We start from the raw sequence: 16,202 nt of genomic DNA, 5'->3' as shown, positions 1-16,202 counted from the left end.
CCCATCCTTTTCTTGCTACTGGCTACAGATTAAAATGAAAAGAACTGTCTTATAAAATACCATGTTCTCCACAGTTCTGGCAGGGTAAGTCAGTTGCATGTGACTTGAAAAGTAAGTTTCTTTTTTTAATTAATCACTGTATTTGTTGTAAAGCACATTCTCATGTTTTGTATATTCATCCATTATTTTGTTTTGAACCATGTTCCCTTAGTGCGTCTTAAAAATTTCCATTAAAAATTGTGTAGGTGGGCGCACATCAGCTGAATTAAATGATCTGCCCATCTTCAAGTTCAGAAAGCCAAAGAGATAAGAATTTACAATAGAAGTAGAGGAGCCAACAGACATCTTAGTTCAAATTGATAATGGAGAAACAGCTGAAATATGGTGAGGAAGAATGTTTGAGAGCATCTGAGTATATTAATTTCTTCCTGCCTTACATTTTTCCCATCATAAGACTTATTGGAGGGAGAGAAGATCACAAAAACAAATTTAAAAAAGTGGAAAATTGAGATAGTTGCTTTCCACAAGTATTTCCAAAACAGATATTACAAATCAAAGTACATTACTAATCAAAGACATAAGAGCAAAGAAGTTTCAAAAAAGAAAGTTTTAAAGTAACAACAACAACAAAAAGCAGAGCTTTATTAAGAATCTTACAAGGTCAAGTGTTTTGAGGGAGTTTGGAATGACGGACTTCCCTCGTGGCTCAGATGGTAAAGCACCTGCCTACAATGTGGGAGACCCGGGTTCGATCCCTGGGTTGGGAAGATCCCCTGGAGAAGGAAATGGCAACCCACTCCAGTACTCTTGCCTGGAAAATCCCATGGGCAAAGGAGCCTGGTAGGCTACAGTCCATAGGGTCACAAAGAGTCGGACATGACTGACAGACTTCACTTTGGAATGACTGAAAAACACATATGAAGATTCAAATTCCAGCTTCGCCACTTCCTAGCTAGCTGAGTGAACCTGGACAAGGCTTACTCTGTGTCCCAGTTTTCCTAATGTCTAAAATGGGACTTCACAAGACTGTCGTAAGTGGAAAATGTACATTTAGTGCCATGGATAGTGCTCGCACAGCGACAGCTGTCGCTTTGAATGAATTTTTTTAGCTGAAACATTTAGTCTTGACAATCATATAATAAAGGCAACACATTCACACTATTGTACCTTAAATGGACATATTTTAATTTTGTGAGTGTTGAAGCCAAACTCTACCTAAACCAAGAATTTTGATTAACATTATCTAAATCCACGCTCTCTAATTTTTAATAAACCAGAAGGCCCGTGGGGCTCTTTTCCATGTAGATTCAAACCTACCTATCTCAAATCCAGAGCCCACACTACTCAATTTCTACATTTATTACAAGAACCTGTGGGCTCTCTGGGTGTCTCATCTCAGCTGAATGAGTACATATAAACTATTTCATATAAAAAGCAATCCTAGAATACTCCAGTGTCTGCTGCTGATCTCTCACCTCAGTCCTTTCAAAAAGGGTATCTTCCTAGAACTTTTATTTTGAAAGATCAAATGCAGGCATATTAAATTTGGGTATATTCCATGCACCAAATTGTTTCACTAAACTAAAAATAAAAACATTTTTTAGCTTATTTTATAGAAATGGCAATATAACAACTGGGGGTTCATTTTTTATGCGTAACTAACTTGCCTATCAGAAACCACCTGGAGAATAAAACTTATGTTCAAGGTAAATAGTAACTGTCAGTCTGATGGGATTTTATCAGGATTAGATAAAGAGAGTTAGCGGCTTCCCTGGTGACTCAGTGGTAAAGAATCTGCCTGCCAATGCAGGAGACATGGGTTTGATCCCTGGGTCAGGAAGATCCCCTGGAAGAGGAAGAGGCAACCCACTCCAGTATTCTTGCCTGGAAATCCCATGGAGAGAGATGCCTGACGGGCTACAGTCCATGGGGTCACAGAGAGGCCGACATGACTCAGTGACTAAACAAAGAGTTAGACTTCAAATCCCAGTCAAAATCCTTCTGTCCAAGAAACACAGTAATTCTGGATTAGTAATTAAAAGACTGACCCACATTATTCAGAACTAATCATATTCTGAGTTTTTTTAGCCTTAAGACTCTCAGGATGATTTGACAAATAAAAATATTTTTTAAATATTAGGCTTGCTTAGGATTTCTCCTTGCACCCCTTCATGACCTTTGAAAGAAAACTGTTGTGAACTCAGAAAATAATGAGGCTTTATTTAAAAAGTGGCATAAAACTAAAAACGTCCCTTTTCATATGAAAATAACGATGCTGCAAAGGTAGAACAAATGCTTACTGTTAGCATTCACAAATGTTACACAGGATTACCTCATAAGAACGTTTTAGAGCAAATACTTAACTATTCAGTTTAAGCAAAATTTAACAGTATATGTCCTCTTTACTAACAAAGCTCAGTGTCTGTTTCTGGAAGATTCTCTATGGCTACAAAAAGATTTGGAACATTATTTGCTTAATCAAAACTACAGCGGAATGCCCACCAATTTTATTTGAAGACTGCTGTATATGTAAAACTTTTTTTTTTTTTTTAACACTGCAAACAGACTCTTTCTTTCACAGTTGGAGACGAAGTCAAAGCACACGAGCATGGTCAGATTTTAATTTACCTCAATGGGGAAAAACAGATAATCAAACTGATAGCTCTATCCAAACACATTATTTATTCTTTATGACCACCTACTGAACCCACAAAATTGGTTTCAAGAACTCCAGCAAGTTGTCCTATACTACTTATAAAATCTAATTTGATACAATCAAGGCAAGACAAAATTGAGATTACTCGAGAGAATGGACCGCTTTTTTCTAAATATTACAATGACCTCCTCTCTCACAAGACAGATATTTCTTTGACTTTATGCTAGACCTAAATTTACAGAGAAAGTTTCTTAGATGAGCTGTACTATCCTTGCTTCTAGGGTGACTGGCTTGGCCCAGTTCTCTAAGGTCTTCCCTGGTTTTATCACCGAAAAGTCCCACATCTTGGGATATCCCCAGCCAGGTAAATCCACATGGTCAGTCTACCTCCTTACAAGAATTAGGGATGTAGCCTCACAACAGCGTTAGCAGATACCATTAAAAAACTGATGATGTAAATAATGGCCACTTTTTAGGGATTCCACACATTCTTGAAGTAAAAAAAAAAACACATGTCTGAAACTTTGAGCTACTAAAATCAGTATGTTCTCAAAAAGAACAGAGAAAGCCAATTAAAATGATACAAAAAAAGAAACAACAATTTTTACAATGGTTAAGATAACAGCTCTTTTGCTTCTGATGCAACTGATATATTCAGAGTTCTTTGGCATTCTAATCTAGAATTCTTAGTTCATAACTAGAAATTTTATCTTATAACTAAATATACTTATGTTTTTACCTAAAAAAAATAAGATTAATGATAATAGGGAAAAAAAATTTTTAAGCCATTAAAACGATTTTCAAAGATATGGGTAAAAAATAAATGTATATGTATATGTGTAGCAGTCTTGTACTACTATATTTTTTATTCCTCTTCAGGTTTTTAACAATCCTCATTTCTTAAGAGAAAATGAGTCTATTACCCAAACTTAAAAAAATACTAAAATTTCCCTTTAAAATCTTACATAAACAACTTATGCCACAAAACTTTACAGAACTATAATACAATAAGTTTAAAGATGTGATGAAGAGCACACTTAAAACTATTTTAAAAGAAGGTCAAATCTGACCTCTGGGCCATGAAGCACTGCATTAACAGTTCTGCAGAAAGAAAAATGATAAGCTATGAAATGAGGGCTCAGAAACTAGGACCTTATCAGTCAGAGTATGATTCAAGCCTGTAAGACAAATTGCTCAGCAAGGCAAGTCACCTTCCTGCTGTGACGAGGATACAGCTGAATTTCCAATGCCACTGACTATCTCCCTCATCGTGTCTCCTAGACTTGATATCATACAGTCCAGGAATGGCTGATTCTGAAGCTTCTGCTCCTTATTTTGAATACATTTTGTCAAAGTCACCAACTACGATAATTATCTTTGCCCTTTAACTGGCAACTCAGTGTTAAAATAAAAATCTTCAAAATAAAAACTACTGTACAAAGACTCTGCATTAACAGAGAATGATGATTCTTAGCTCGAGTTTCTAATAAGTAAACCAAGTTTGTTATTTAAATCATTTTAACAGTTTGATTGGTTATTAAAATCTGTAACATAAAAATTTAGCAAAGCCCACAAACCACCTCACTTTAAATGTGTACCTGAACACTGATGGACTTTTTCAGCAGTTCTTCTACAAAATTCCAATTTGATTCCATCTGTCTCTAGAAAGGGAGAAAATATTGCATTAAAATTATTGCCCTTAAATACTCCAATTATCAGGAGTTGTTTTATTACAGTGGTGCTTCTATAAAACTATAAACGTTTTAACAAATAGTAAACTATTGCTGTCAATTATCATCTAATAGGAAAAAAAAATTTAAGCATATTTTAGAGTCTTTTACAACACCGAGTATCTTCCTTATTCTGTACTTTACTCAGTAGAGATTTTTACCTTTGTTTTATGCTGCTGCTGCTGCTGCTGCTAAGTCACTTCAGTCGTGTCTGACTCTGTGCGACCCTAAAGACAGTAGGCCACCAGGCTCCCCCTATGCTAACGGCCTCAAAATGGTCTACTCTAGTAAACAAGTAACTAAAAAAATTATTGTAAAACAACTTTTACACATTTGATACCTCATTTAGCCAGTGGTCACTTACCAGGTAATCTCAACTATCCAGAAGCCTCTACAATAAAGAAGAAAGATAAAAACGACTCAAAAAGCCAACATATTTCACAAAGGCTAAGCAATGAGAACAACTCTACTTTTCCCAAGGGAAAACCTAGAGGAACTTTTCACAGGATACCTGGTTCACTTGATTCCCAGGTAGATCAGTGGTAAAGAATCTGCCTGCAGTGCAGAAAAACCAGATTTGATCTCCAGGTCAGGAAGATCCCCTGAAGGATAAAATGGCAACCCACTCCAGTATTCTTGCCTGGAGAATCTCATGGACAGAGGAGCCCAGTAGGCTATAGCCCACAGGGTCACAAAGAGCTGGACACAACTGAGCATGCATGCTACTTCAGTTGATATTCAGTTCCTGAAGATCTGGATATGTGGATACCGGTCAAAACCAGAAGCAAAGAAAGTACATTCACAAAGATGCAAATCACAGCTAGTTTCAAACAAGGGAAGAACAAAAGGTGCAAAAGCAAACCTGAGACCTTAGAAAGCTAAGCCAGAGGTCTTAAAGAATAAAGGCAAAGAGTTTCCTCACACCCTCCTATCCCTTTTATAGCACCCATGCTATTCATAAGGATGAACTCCAGTGACCAATAAAAAGCTAAAGCACATTCAGATTTTAAGTGGCTGGATAATGCTCATATAAGATGGATGCTAACTATAAGAAATCACTGAACAAGTATTTCCTTAATAAAGGTGCTTAGTGACTGTGGTAGCCAGCTCTAAGACAGCCCCTAGTGATCTCTGCTTCCTGGAATTCATGCCCTTATTCAATCCCCTCCCACACTGTACCAGAGTTGGTATGTTAATACAAGAATACCAGCACTAGTAGTACTGAAAGAATGTCAGTCCCAAGATTAAAGGACACTGAAGATTCTGTCTTAATGACTATCTCTCTCATTGACTCCTGGGAAAAGTTATGCTAAGAACAGTACCAAAGAGGCTCACATGATGGGTAATTAAGGCCTTCTGTCACGGTTAGCAAAAAGAGAAGTAAACCCTCCAGCCCCCGAGATTGAGGTCCCAGGGGACAGCTTGATTCCAAACACATGAGATTCTGAGCCACAACAACCCACCTAGGCTTCTACTGGATGTCACACCCTCAAGAACTGTGTGAGATGTTCATTCTTTTAAGGAGCAAAATTTTGTTACACATCAGTAGATAACTAGTATTGTACAATGATGTAGTTTTTAGAAAGGAATTATTGGTTTTCTCAAATATATTTATGTAAATAAAGTACATGCAAAATATTTATCAGGAAAAAACATGTAGTACAGAATTCGCCCTGGACCAAAGAGAACTACATGGACATCCTCAGATGGTCAATATTGAAATCAGATTGATTATATATTCTTTGCAGGTGAAATCAGAGAAGCTCTATACAGTCAGCAAAAACAAGACCTGGAGCTAACTGTGGTTTAGATCATGAGCTCCTTATTGCAAAATCAAGACTTCAATTGAAAAAGTAGGGAAAACCACCAGACCACTGAGGTATGACCTAAATCAAATCCCTTACGATTATACAGTGGAAGTGACAAATAGATTCAAGGGATTAGCATTGATAGAGTGCCTCAATAACTATGGATGGAGGTTTGTAACACTGTACAGGAGGGCGTGATCAAAACTATCCCAAACAAAAAGAAATGCAAAGAGGCAAACTGGTTTTTGGAAGACGTTTCACAAATAGGTGAGAAAAGAAGAGAAGCGAAAGGCAAAGGAGAAAAGGAAAGATAGAGTTCCAAAGAATAGCAAGAAAAAATAAGAGCTCTAAGTGAACAATGCAAAGAAATAGAGGAAAACAGAATGGCAAAGACAGGAGATCTCGTCAAGAAAATTGGATACCAAAGAACATTTCATGCAAAGATGGGTACAACAAAGGACAGAAACAGCGAGGACCTAACAGAAGAAATTAAGAAGAGGTGGCAAGAATACATAAAAGAACTGTACAAAAAAGGTATTAATGACCCAGATAACCACGATGGTGTAGTCACTCACCTAGAGCCAGACATCCTGGAGTATGAAGTCAAGTGCGCCTTAGGAAACATTACTACAAACAAAGCTAGTAAGGGTGACTGAATTCACGCTGAGCTATTTCAAATCCTAAAAGATGATGCTGTTAAAGTACTACAAGCAATATGCCAGCAAATTTGGAAAACTCAGCAATGGCCACAGGACTGGAAAAGGTCAGTTTTCATTCCAAACCCAAAGAAAGCAGCGCCAAATATTCAAACTACTGTACAATTGTACTCATTTCACATACTAGCAAGTTAATGCTCAAAATTCCCCTGCATACCGGCACACATTGATGCTAACAGTTTTGTTTCAAAAAACTAAAATCATGGCACCCAGTCCCATCACTTCATGGCAAATAGGTGGAGAAACAATGGGAACAGTGACAGACTTGATTTTCTTAGGCTCCAAAATCACTGTGGATGGTAACTGCAGTCACAACGTTAAAAGACGTTTGCTCCTTGGAAGAAAAACTATGACAAACCTAGCCACTATATTAAAAAGCAGAGACATCACTTTGCAAACAAAGGTCTGTACAGTCAATGCTAAGTTTTTTCCAGTAGCCATATACAGATGTGACAGCTGGATCATAAAGAAGGCTGAGCACCCAAGAATTGATGCTTTCAAGTTGTGGTGCTGGAGAATAATGGGGAGTCCCTTGGACAACAAGGAGATCAAACCAGTGAATCCTAAAGGAAATCAACCCTGAATACTCATTGGAAGGACTGATGCTGGAGTTGAAGCTCCAGTACTTTGGCCACCTGATGCAAAGAGCTGACTCACTGGAAAAGACCCAGGATGCTAGGAAAGATTGAGGACAGGAGAAAAAGGGGGCAACAGAGGATGAGATGGCTTGATGGCATAAATGACTCAATGGACATGAGTATGAGCAAGTTCTGGGAGTTGGTAATGGACAGGGAAGCCTGGTCTGCTGCAGTCCATGGGGTCACAAAGAGTCGGACACAAGAGCAACTGAACTGAACTGAGTCTCCACGTCCAGCCAACTAGGTAACCTGAAGCAATGCTCAGTTTAAGGATGTGTTTCACACCTTTATCACTATTCCTAAAGTTTCAAAGACAAGAACCAGCTGGCAAGACTGATTGTACTGAGGATCCCTGCAATGTCCCAAAGTAATTATTCTCTTTAAACTATATTTGCTTTTTAAATAGGTAATTAAAATTGTAAGAGGTAACACTCATTAGGGGCAAGGCAAGGATACCTACTCTCATCACTTTTAACTGGAAGAAATCAACATTGTTAAAACGACTGTACTACCCAAGGCAATCTACAGATTACCTATCAAATTACTCATGTCACTGTTTACAGAACAAGAACAACAAAAAAATTGTATTTGTATGGAAACACAAAAGAACCCGAACAGCCAAAACAATCTTGAGAAAAAAGAATGGAACTAGAGAAATCATGTGCCCTGACTTCAGATTATCTTAGAGACCTATACTAATAATTTTTTTTAAATGCGGTACTGGCACAAAAACAGAAATATAGATCAATGGAATAGGATAAAGTCCAGAAATAAACCCCCACACTTCTGGTCACCTGATCTATAACAAAAGAATATATAATGGAGAAAACAGCCTGTTCAACAATCAGTGCTGGGAAAACTGGGCAGCTGCATGTAAAAGAATGAACTTAGAACATTCTCTTAACACCATATACTAACATAAATTCAAAATGGAATAAAGACCTACATGGAAGACCAGATACCGTAAAACACAGGAACACTCTGATATAAATCACAGCAATGTTTTTTTTGGATCCATCTCCTATAGTAATGGAAACAAAAACAAAAATACACAAATGAGAGCTAGTTAAACTTAAAAGCTATTGTACAGCAAAGCAAGCCATAAACACAATGAAATGACAACTTATAGAATGGGAGAAAATATTTGCAAACGATGTGACTAACAAGAGATTCATTTCCAATATACAAACAACTCACACAGCTCAATATCAAAAACCCAAACACTCAATCAAAAACTGGGCAGATGATCTATACAGACATTTCTCTAGAGAAGACAAACAGATGGCCAACAGTTACACGAAAAGATGCTCAATATTGCGAATTATTAGAGAAATACAAATCAAAACTATAATTAGGTATCACCTCACACGAGTCAGAACAGCCATTATCAAAAAGTCTACAAATAATAAATAGTGGAGAGGTTGTCGAGAAGAGGGAATCCTCCCATACTGTTGGTGAGAATGTAAATTGATATGGTCGCTATGGAGAACAGTAAGGAGTCTTTAGTCTTTAAAAAACTAAAAATAAGAGTTACCATATGATCCAGCAATCCCACTCCTGGGCATATACCAGAAAAGACAAAAACTAATTCAAAAAAATACATGTACCTCAATGTTCATAGTAGCACTATTTACAATAGCCAAGACATGGAAGCAACCGAAATGTCCATCTACAGATGGATGGATAAAGAAGATGTTCTGTGTGTACACATACACACAGAGGAATATTACTCAGCCATAAAAAAGAATGAAATAATGCCATTTCCAGCAACACAGATGGACCTAGAGATCACACTAAGTGAAATAAGTCAGAGAAAGACAAATATTATATATCACTTACATGTGGAATCTTAAAAAAACGATACAAGTGAACTTATGACAAAACAGAAATAGACTCACAGACATAGAATACAAGCTTATGGTTACCAAAGGAGAAAGGGGGACAATATAAATTTGGAATACAGGATTAACAGATACACACTACTACATATAAAATAGATAACAAGGATCTACTATATACCACAGGGAACTCTATATTCAGTATCTTGTAATAACCTATAAAGGAATGGAATATGAAAAAGAATATATGTAACTGAATCACTTTTCTGTACCCCTCAAACACTAGAAATCAACTATATTTCTAAAGAATAAAAGCAAAACAGATGCCTGTGGTTGTAAGAAGATAGCACATCTAAGTTGAGAGACAAGCATTAAACAAAAATATATGAATATATAAAGCCTCTAGAACGAAAAGTGAGATCGAAATTTTTCTTATAAGCCAGTACTAAGCAATTGGCAAGTGTTTATTTAAATACACATACAGCTAATGTCTAGTTTACAAAAACTTAAAAAAAAAAATTAACCATATCTGAAACCGACCTAAAAAAAGAAAGATTTCACATTAACCTTCAGGGCAAAGCAGTTTACATTTAAAAACTGAAACATCTTTATGATTATCACAAGACTGGAGGTAGTTCTCTGCTGCAGAATATATGACTGATCATTGTAGCTTTCTATCATCCTCTCACATCAGGTAATTCTTTAGTGAAATAAAGCATGATCAATGCATAACCATCTTCTATACAGTAGCTAGCTATGCTAATACACCATAAGGAAAAAAGAAATTCAGATAATTTTCAAAACTCTTTAAGTAGATCTCGGACACAAATTAACATCCTATATAATCTCTGAAAGAATGAGTTAATATACCCTTATGATCAAAGATTAAAATAATTATATGATTTATAAACCAAATTGAGAAACTTTTGAGAAAAGGGGAAAAACTAACCAGATGTGGAATGAGGGGGAAATGGACACAAACTGGGATTGTCCCTGGCAAATTGATACACATGGTTACTTCCCAGAGACCTATTCATAAGATGAAGTCCTGAGAAAGTCCCTAATATCGAGTTTATCTAAGTAATAAAAAATAGGTTGCTATTTTTTCTTAGTAGCAACTATTTTAGTAGCTACTGTTTTTCAGTTGTACACAGTACAACCAGGATGTACCTCAGTCTCTTTACCTGTAAAATGGATGTAATACTAATCTCTCACCTACTTCATAACACTTCATTGAGATAAAAACCAAATAGTCACTCTGAGATATTAAATACTTTGCAAATGCAAAATGCTGAAGGTATCAACCCTAATGAAAACTATCATTAATTGGAGAGTTTGAGTTTTTCTTTTAAAGCCATTAAGAAATCAAGAAATGTTTGAAACTTTTTGAGGACTCATGAATAAAGGCAGAATCTATTTGACATATATACACATGTATGACACATCTTTATTATTTTTATTATATAAAAGTAGTTTTTTCCCCAAATACTCTGGCTCTCTTTTGGAGCAGGAAATGGCAACCCATTCCAGTATTCTTGCCTGGAGAATTCCATGGACAGAGGAGCCTGGTGGGCTACAGTCCATGGAGGTGCAAAGAGCCGGACATGGCTGAGCAACTAACACATGGTTCTCTTTCCTCTAAATCTCTCTACAACTTCTACATAATTTTAAAGATTAAGATTAAAAAAATACGTATCTTGACAAAAGCAAATCATAAAAGAACTACTGGCAATATTAAAAGACAGAAAATTCCAAATACAGACAATTCTTTCACTATCTTGATCCAGAACTAATAAAAGAAATAATGTCCTATGGAGTTCTCTGTATGAAACAGAAGAGTGATTTCAGCAATGGCAACTGAGGGTTGCACCAGTACAATTCAACACCACAATAGTAATAGTAATGATATATATTAATGTGGCTAGATTACCCACCATACTGGGAGTATGCGGGGGTCAACATCAACCACTACTGCAATGCACTGCTTATTGAAGTAAGTGTTAGTGGCAGTTCCAGCAAGCATTAATAACTTGAAAGCATATTACTTGAAGAGGCAGCACAATTTATTTCATGAGTATCCTATCATGGGCACCTATTATTATGATAGCCACTCAACAGGAACTCACGAAGTGCTTAACTAATTGCCATATTCATTTACAGTGATTTAAAACCAGAAATATGTATTTGGAAGAATTATGGTAAGAGAAAGAAAAATGCTTATGCAAAGACCTTTGAATTATAGGTAAATTTTTTGAGTTCTTTGTTGTTCTAGTATTTTAATAACTAAAAGAAGAGAAACATAACCATATTAACTCCATTAAGATACTCAATAAGAGCACTTCTACAGTAATAACAGCATTTATCATTTTCCATACACCAGTATGGGAAGGACTCACAAGCATAAACAAAGGACATATGATCTTTCTCTGAGACGCTCATTCTATTATTCTCTCTCAAAGAGTCAGTAAAATGCTTAAATACACTGAAACTGAGCAGTATATGGACTTGTCAGAGCACTTTCTGACTTAACATACTTTTATCTTGGGCTCTCCTAAAGGATCTTTTATTACTAACGGATACTTACAGGCCCTCTTAAGGCCCTTTCCATTTCTACAACACTATGTCAATACTAACTGACCCTCAAATTCCATGGATGATTTCTGGGCTCTGTCTAGTATTCCAAAAAGGGAAAAATATGTGAAGTCCATCAAGGAACATGTTTCATACAGCAGTCGTTTCCATACCTGATGGAGATTCACAGAGCTTTTCAAAAATAAGAATTCCCAAACTCCAGACCAGATTATAGTACTAAAACACAATCTCCAGATTTTAAAAAATCTTAATTTTTACAAGCTCACAGAGTAGGTCTGTTGATCAGACAGCTTTGCAATCATCCCCAGAAAAAAAGATCAATTTTGAAAATATAGACACATTGGTTTCAAGATTCTAGATGCTTACTTTATGGAACTAATGGGTTTATACAATACTATACTACTTTTGAAGATGGAATAAGTTATATACAAATAAGATTTCAAATGAATACATCAACCAGCTGGTTTTATTTCATAGTGCTTTTTAAATGAAAAAAAAAAAGTTTCTAACTAGAAATTAACATACTAGTTAAAATCTGTCTTTTTATTTGAAGTAAACTTCATGATTGTTTAACAGATTAAAGTATCTTCCCCCAAAACTTCTCTAACTCATTTCTGGAGATGGAGGCTTTCCCTTTGGCAATCTTAAGAGATTTTAGTTATCACTTTTTTAAAGATTTAGAAAGATCCAGCATGTCTCGTTTCAAAAGCTAAATTTATTTCTGTAGGATTATAATCTGATTTTTATTGTTTCTGCTCACTTTCTAATTTATTTACCAAAAAGATATGTTAACAATAATTTAAGAAAGTTTAAAAAATAAAACCTTACCATTTCATCTGGCGTTCCATGGCGATCGAACTGGTAAAATGATGCTACGTGAGTAATAATCCACCAACTAAAACCCAGTGGGTCCCTGGGCTGGACTGTAAGCACAGATCTTCTTTGGTCATTTGATTTTTCAAAAAGTGTTCTGAGTAGTTTATTCAAACAGTTCCAAAATGACTATGGAAACAGAGGTATTATGATTCAGTTAAATTCAGAAACTGATCCAGAAATCTTGATTTGGGTTTTTTCCTTCATATTTATAAGGAAATACAAAAGAATACAAAATACATATGTAAAACTTAGAGAATAATAAAAATACCCAGGCTAAAAATTAGAAAATGACTAGCTCTTGCAACTCCCACAATCACATCTTCTTCTCCCATCCAGGGATAACCATTATTCTGACTACTATATCATTCCCTAGTTTTGTAAGTTTTGCCACTTAAATATACAAGCCTTAATTAGACATTGTTTGGCTTCATCTTTTTTTATGTGTTTGTATTCTTAAGTAGCTTTGTTTCCATTCTTTGATAGCCTGATATATATCTTTTCGTATCTTTTACTATCAGTTCCAAATTCTTCTGAACTTTGTTTTAGATTCTCTTATAAACAGCTTACAGTCTTTGACAGTATATGTTTTAAATGAGCAATTAGTAGTCCATTTGCAGTTACTGTAATGACTCAAATTTAGTTTTAAATCTACCACCTTATTCCGTATTTCTATTTATACACCTACTTCTTCCATCTACACCTTCTTCCTGCCTTCTTTTGGGCTGACAATTTCACTATTTTCCCCTTTATCACGCTGTTTAAGTTAAATAATCTACTTTTTCTTTTAGTGATACCCTAAAAACAACAGCATACATTCAAATATCTCGGTAAGTTCACATATATCTTGCTTTTCTCTTGGACTAAACAAAGACTTTGAAATACTCTCATTTATGCCCCACCCAATTTATAAGCTAGTATTACTGTGTACTTTATTTCTTAACCCCACTCAATTATAATTTGTACAGAACATTTACCACTTTCATTACTCCCTTCCTTCCTATAGCTCAAATAACCTTCCTTTTCACTTTGGCATTATTATTATTCTACTAAACTTATCTTTCAGGATTCCCTTTAATTTTGCTTCATTGAAAACTGTTTCATCCAAGTTTTGAAAGATTGTGCTGGATGAAGAATTTTGTGTTGAAAATTAGTTTGTTTTAGTAAAATGATGATACCATTCCCACTGGCCTCTATGGCTGTTGAGAAATCAGCTGCCAAACTGACTGCCATTCTTTTCAAAGCAGCATTTTCCTGTCAGAATGCTTTTAATCTCTTCTGTCTCCAATGTTATTAAAATTTGTTATTATTAAAATTATATAGAATATTTTCACTGTCCTAAAAGTCCCCTATGTTCTGCCCACCCCTAGAAGCCAATAATCTTTTTACCGTTTTCAGTTTTGGCTTTTAAAGAATGTCATGTACTTGGAATCATACATTGTATAACCTTTCAGACTAGCTTCTTTCACTTAGTAATATGCATTTAAGGTTCCTATGGCAACCCACTCCACTTTCGTGCCTGGGAAATCCCATGGACAGAGGAACCTGGTAGGCTACAATCCATGGGATTACAAGAGTCAGACACCACTGAATGACTAAAACAATACCATCTCCACCATCATGTCTTTTCATGGCTTGATAGCTCATTTCTTTTTAGTGCTAAATAATATTCCATTGTCTGAATATACCACAGTTCATCATCCATTTACCTACTGAAGGATATCTTGGATGCTTCCAAGTTCTGGCAATTATAAAATAATTGATAAATGAAGCTGCTATAAACATTTATGTGCAGGTTTCTGTGCTGACGAGAGTTTTTCCTGGGTAACTACTAAGGAGCACAACTGTTGGATCAATATGTTAAGACCATGCTAAGGTTTGCAAGGAAAGGGAAAAATGTCTCCCAAAGGGGCTGTACCATTCTATATCTCTACCACAATGAATGAGTTTCTATTGTTTCACATTCTCAACAGCATTTAGAGTTGTCAGTGTTCCCAATTTTGGTCGTTCTAATAGGAACGGTATCTCTGTTCTTTCAGTTTACTTTTCCCTGAATTTGTAGTGTCTTTAAAGAAATTTAAAGCTCAATTGAGCTTCTGACTCAGAGAGCAATAGAGTTTTTTTAATTTATGGATAAAGTCTTGAAAATGTATATAGGAAGAAATCATTCTAAACTCCTAACTGAATAAGAATATAGAAACCACTTTCTTTAAGTATCATTTCACAATTAATTATTTCTTTACTTCTGCATATGGCTATTTCTCTTTCCCCCCTAATTCAGAACACTTGAAATAAAATGAAGTCCCATTCTGAAGACCTGATTCAAAGTGAGGTAAAATAAAATTTGCCACCTTCCCCTTTGTGTTTTTCTTTCTCCCTCCTTGAAATAAGATACTGTAAATTGATTAATAAATCTAAATCTGCCTCATTTCCTGACTAAATGTTTCCTGAATTACAAGAGCATTTTAAAAGTATTTTAGCTTAAAGGATTCGTGATAGAAGAAAAAAAGAACTTGAGAAGATAAAATTATGAGTCAAATCTCATAACTGTCCTATAATTTTCCTATTGCCAATTTAGGGTTAAAAATACAGTAAGTATTTAGTATTCAGTGCTGTTTATAAAGAAAACAACTTTGTAAGATTTTTCTTTGCCAAACCAACTGCATAAATTCTATATAAGGGTTAGTAACAATAACTAACAGTTTTATAACTTACTTCTGAGAGAGACCATTTACTTCTGTGATTAAGGAGGTGAATGAGTAGAACCCATAATTCCTTAATGCATGGACATGGGCAATGGTGACTCATTAATGCCTCAGAAGGCCTAACCTTCAGAAAAGAACCGAAAAGAGTAAATTACAAGATAGCAGAATTTTACATGCCACATATCTCCCCTCAAATGTTTTAAAAGATTGATTTTCATGACTTAAAATTTATGCTCAATTACGTAAAATTGCTTATAAAAAAATACCATTTCATTAACTTTTAAAATAAATTTCCATGTAAAAACAAAAGTACACAATGAATTCCCAACTTAAAAAAAAACCTGCTTTAGCCATCTAGTCCAACGGACAGCAAAGTTGTTCTGTAAAGGGCTAGACAGTAAATATCTGAGTCTTTAATAGTGAAATAGCCTTTGTTACAACTATTCAATTCTGCCGTTGTTCTGCAACTTTAGTCATAGACAATGGATGAAAAGGATGGGAATGTGTTCCGGTAAAACTTTATTTACAAAAGGTTGATGTGCCAGATTTGGCTACAGGGCCATGGTTTCCAAACCTTGATCTAATCCATCAACCAAAGAAACAGATTTCTAAAAAAATGATTAAAAAATAAGTTTAAATTCACTGT

The 16,202-nt window shown here is 35.4% G+C and overlaps 1 protein-coding gene across 5 annotated transcripts in view; it reads right to left on the bottom strand.

The window, feature by feature from the left end:
* The window catches only part of MMS22L (MMS22 like, DNA repair protein), a 124,469-nt gene that overhangs the window by 91,724 nt on the left and 16,543 nt on the right, over positions 1-16,202 (bottom strand). For 4 of the 5 annotated variants that reach the window (XM_069599233.1, XM_069599234.1, XM_069599231.1 and 1 more), the window contains exons 9-11: positions 15,567-15,680; positions 12,807-12,980; positions 4,255-4,317 (exon numbers count right to left, since the gene is read on the bottom strand). In XM_069599233.1, coding sequence (XP_069455334.1) covers positions 4,255-4,317; positions 12,807-12,980; positions 15,567-15,680 — 351 coding nt within the window. The remainder of the gene's footprint in view (positions 1-4,254; positions 4,318-12,806; positions 12,981-15,566; positions 15,681-16,202) is intronic. The other variant, XM_069599235.1, reaches the window with a different exon arrangement.

The sequence above is a fragment of the Ovis canadensis genome, chromosome 8, assembly GCF_042477335.2.
Source record: "Ovis canadensis isolate MfBH-ARS-UI-01 breed Bighorn chromosome 8, ARS-UI_OviCan_v2, whole genome shotgun sequence".
In the NCBI taxonomy this organism is placed as follows: domain Eukaryota; kingdom Metazoa; phylum Chordata; class Mammalia; order Artiodactyla; family Bovidae; genus Ovis; species Ovis canadensis.
The sequence above is the reverse complement of the archived record's forward strand: the minus strand, read 5'-3'. Positions and strand labels throughout refer to the sequence as shown.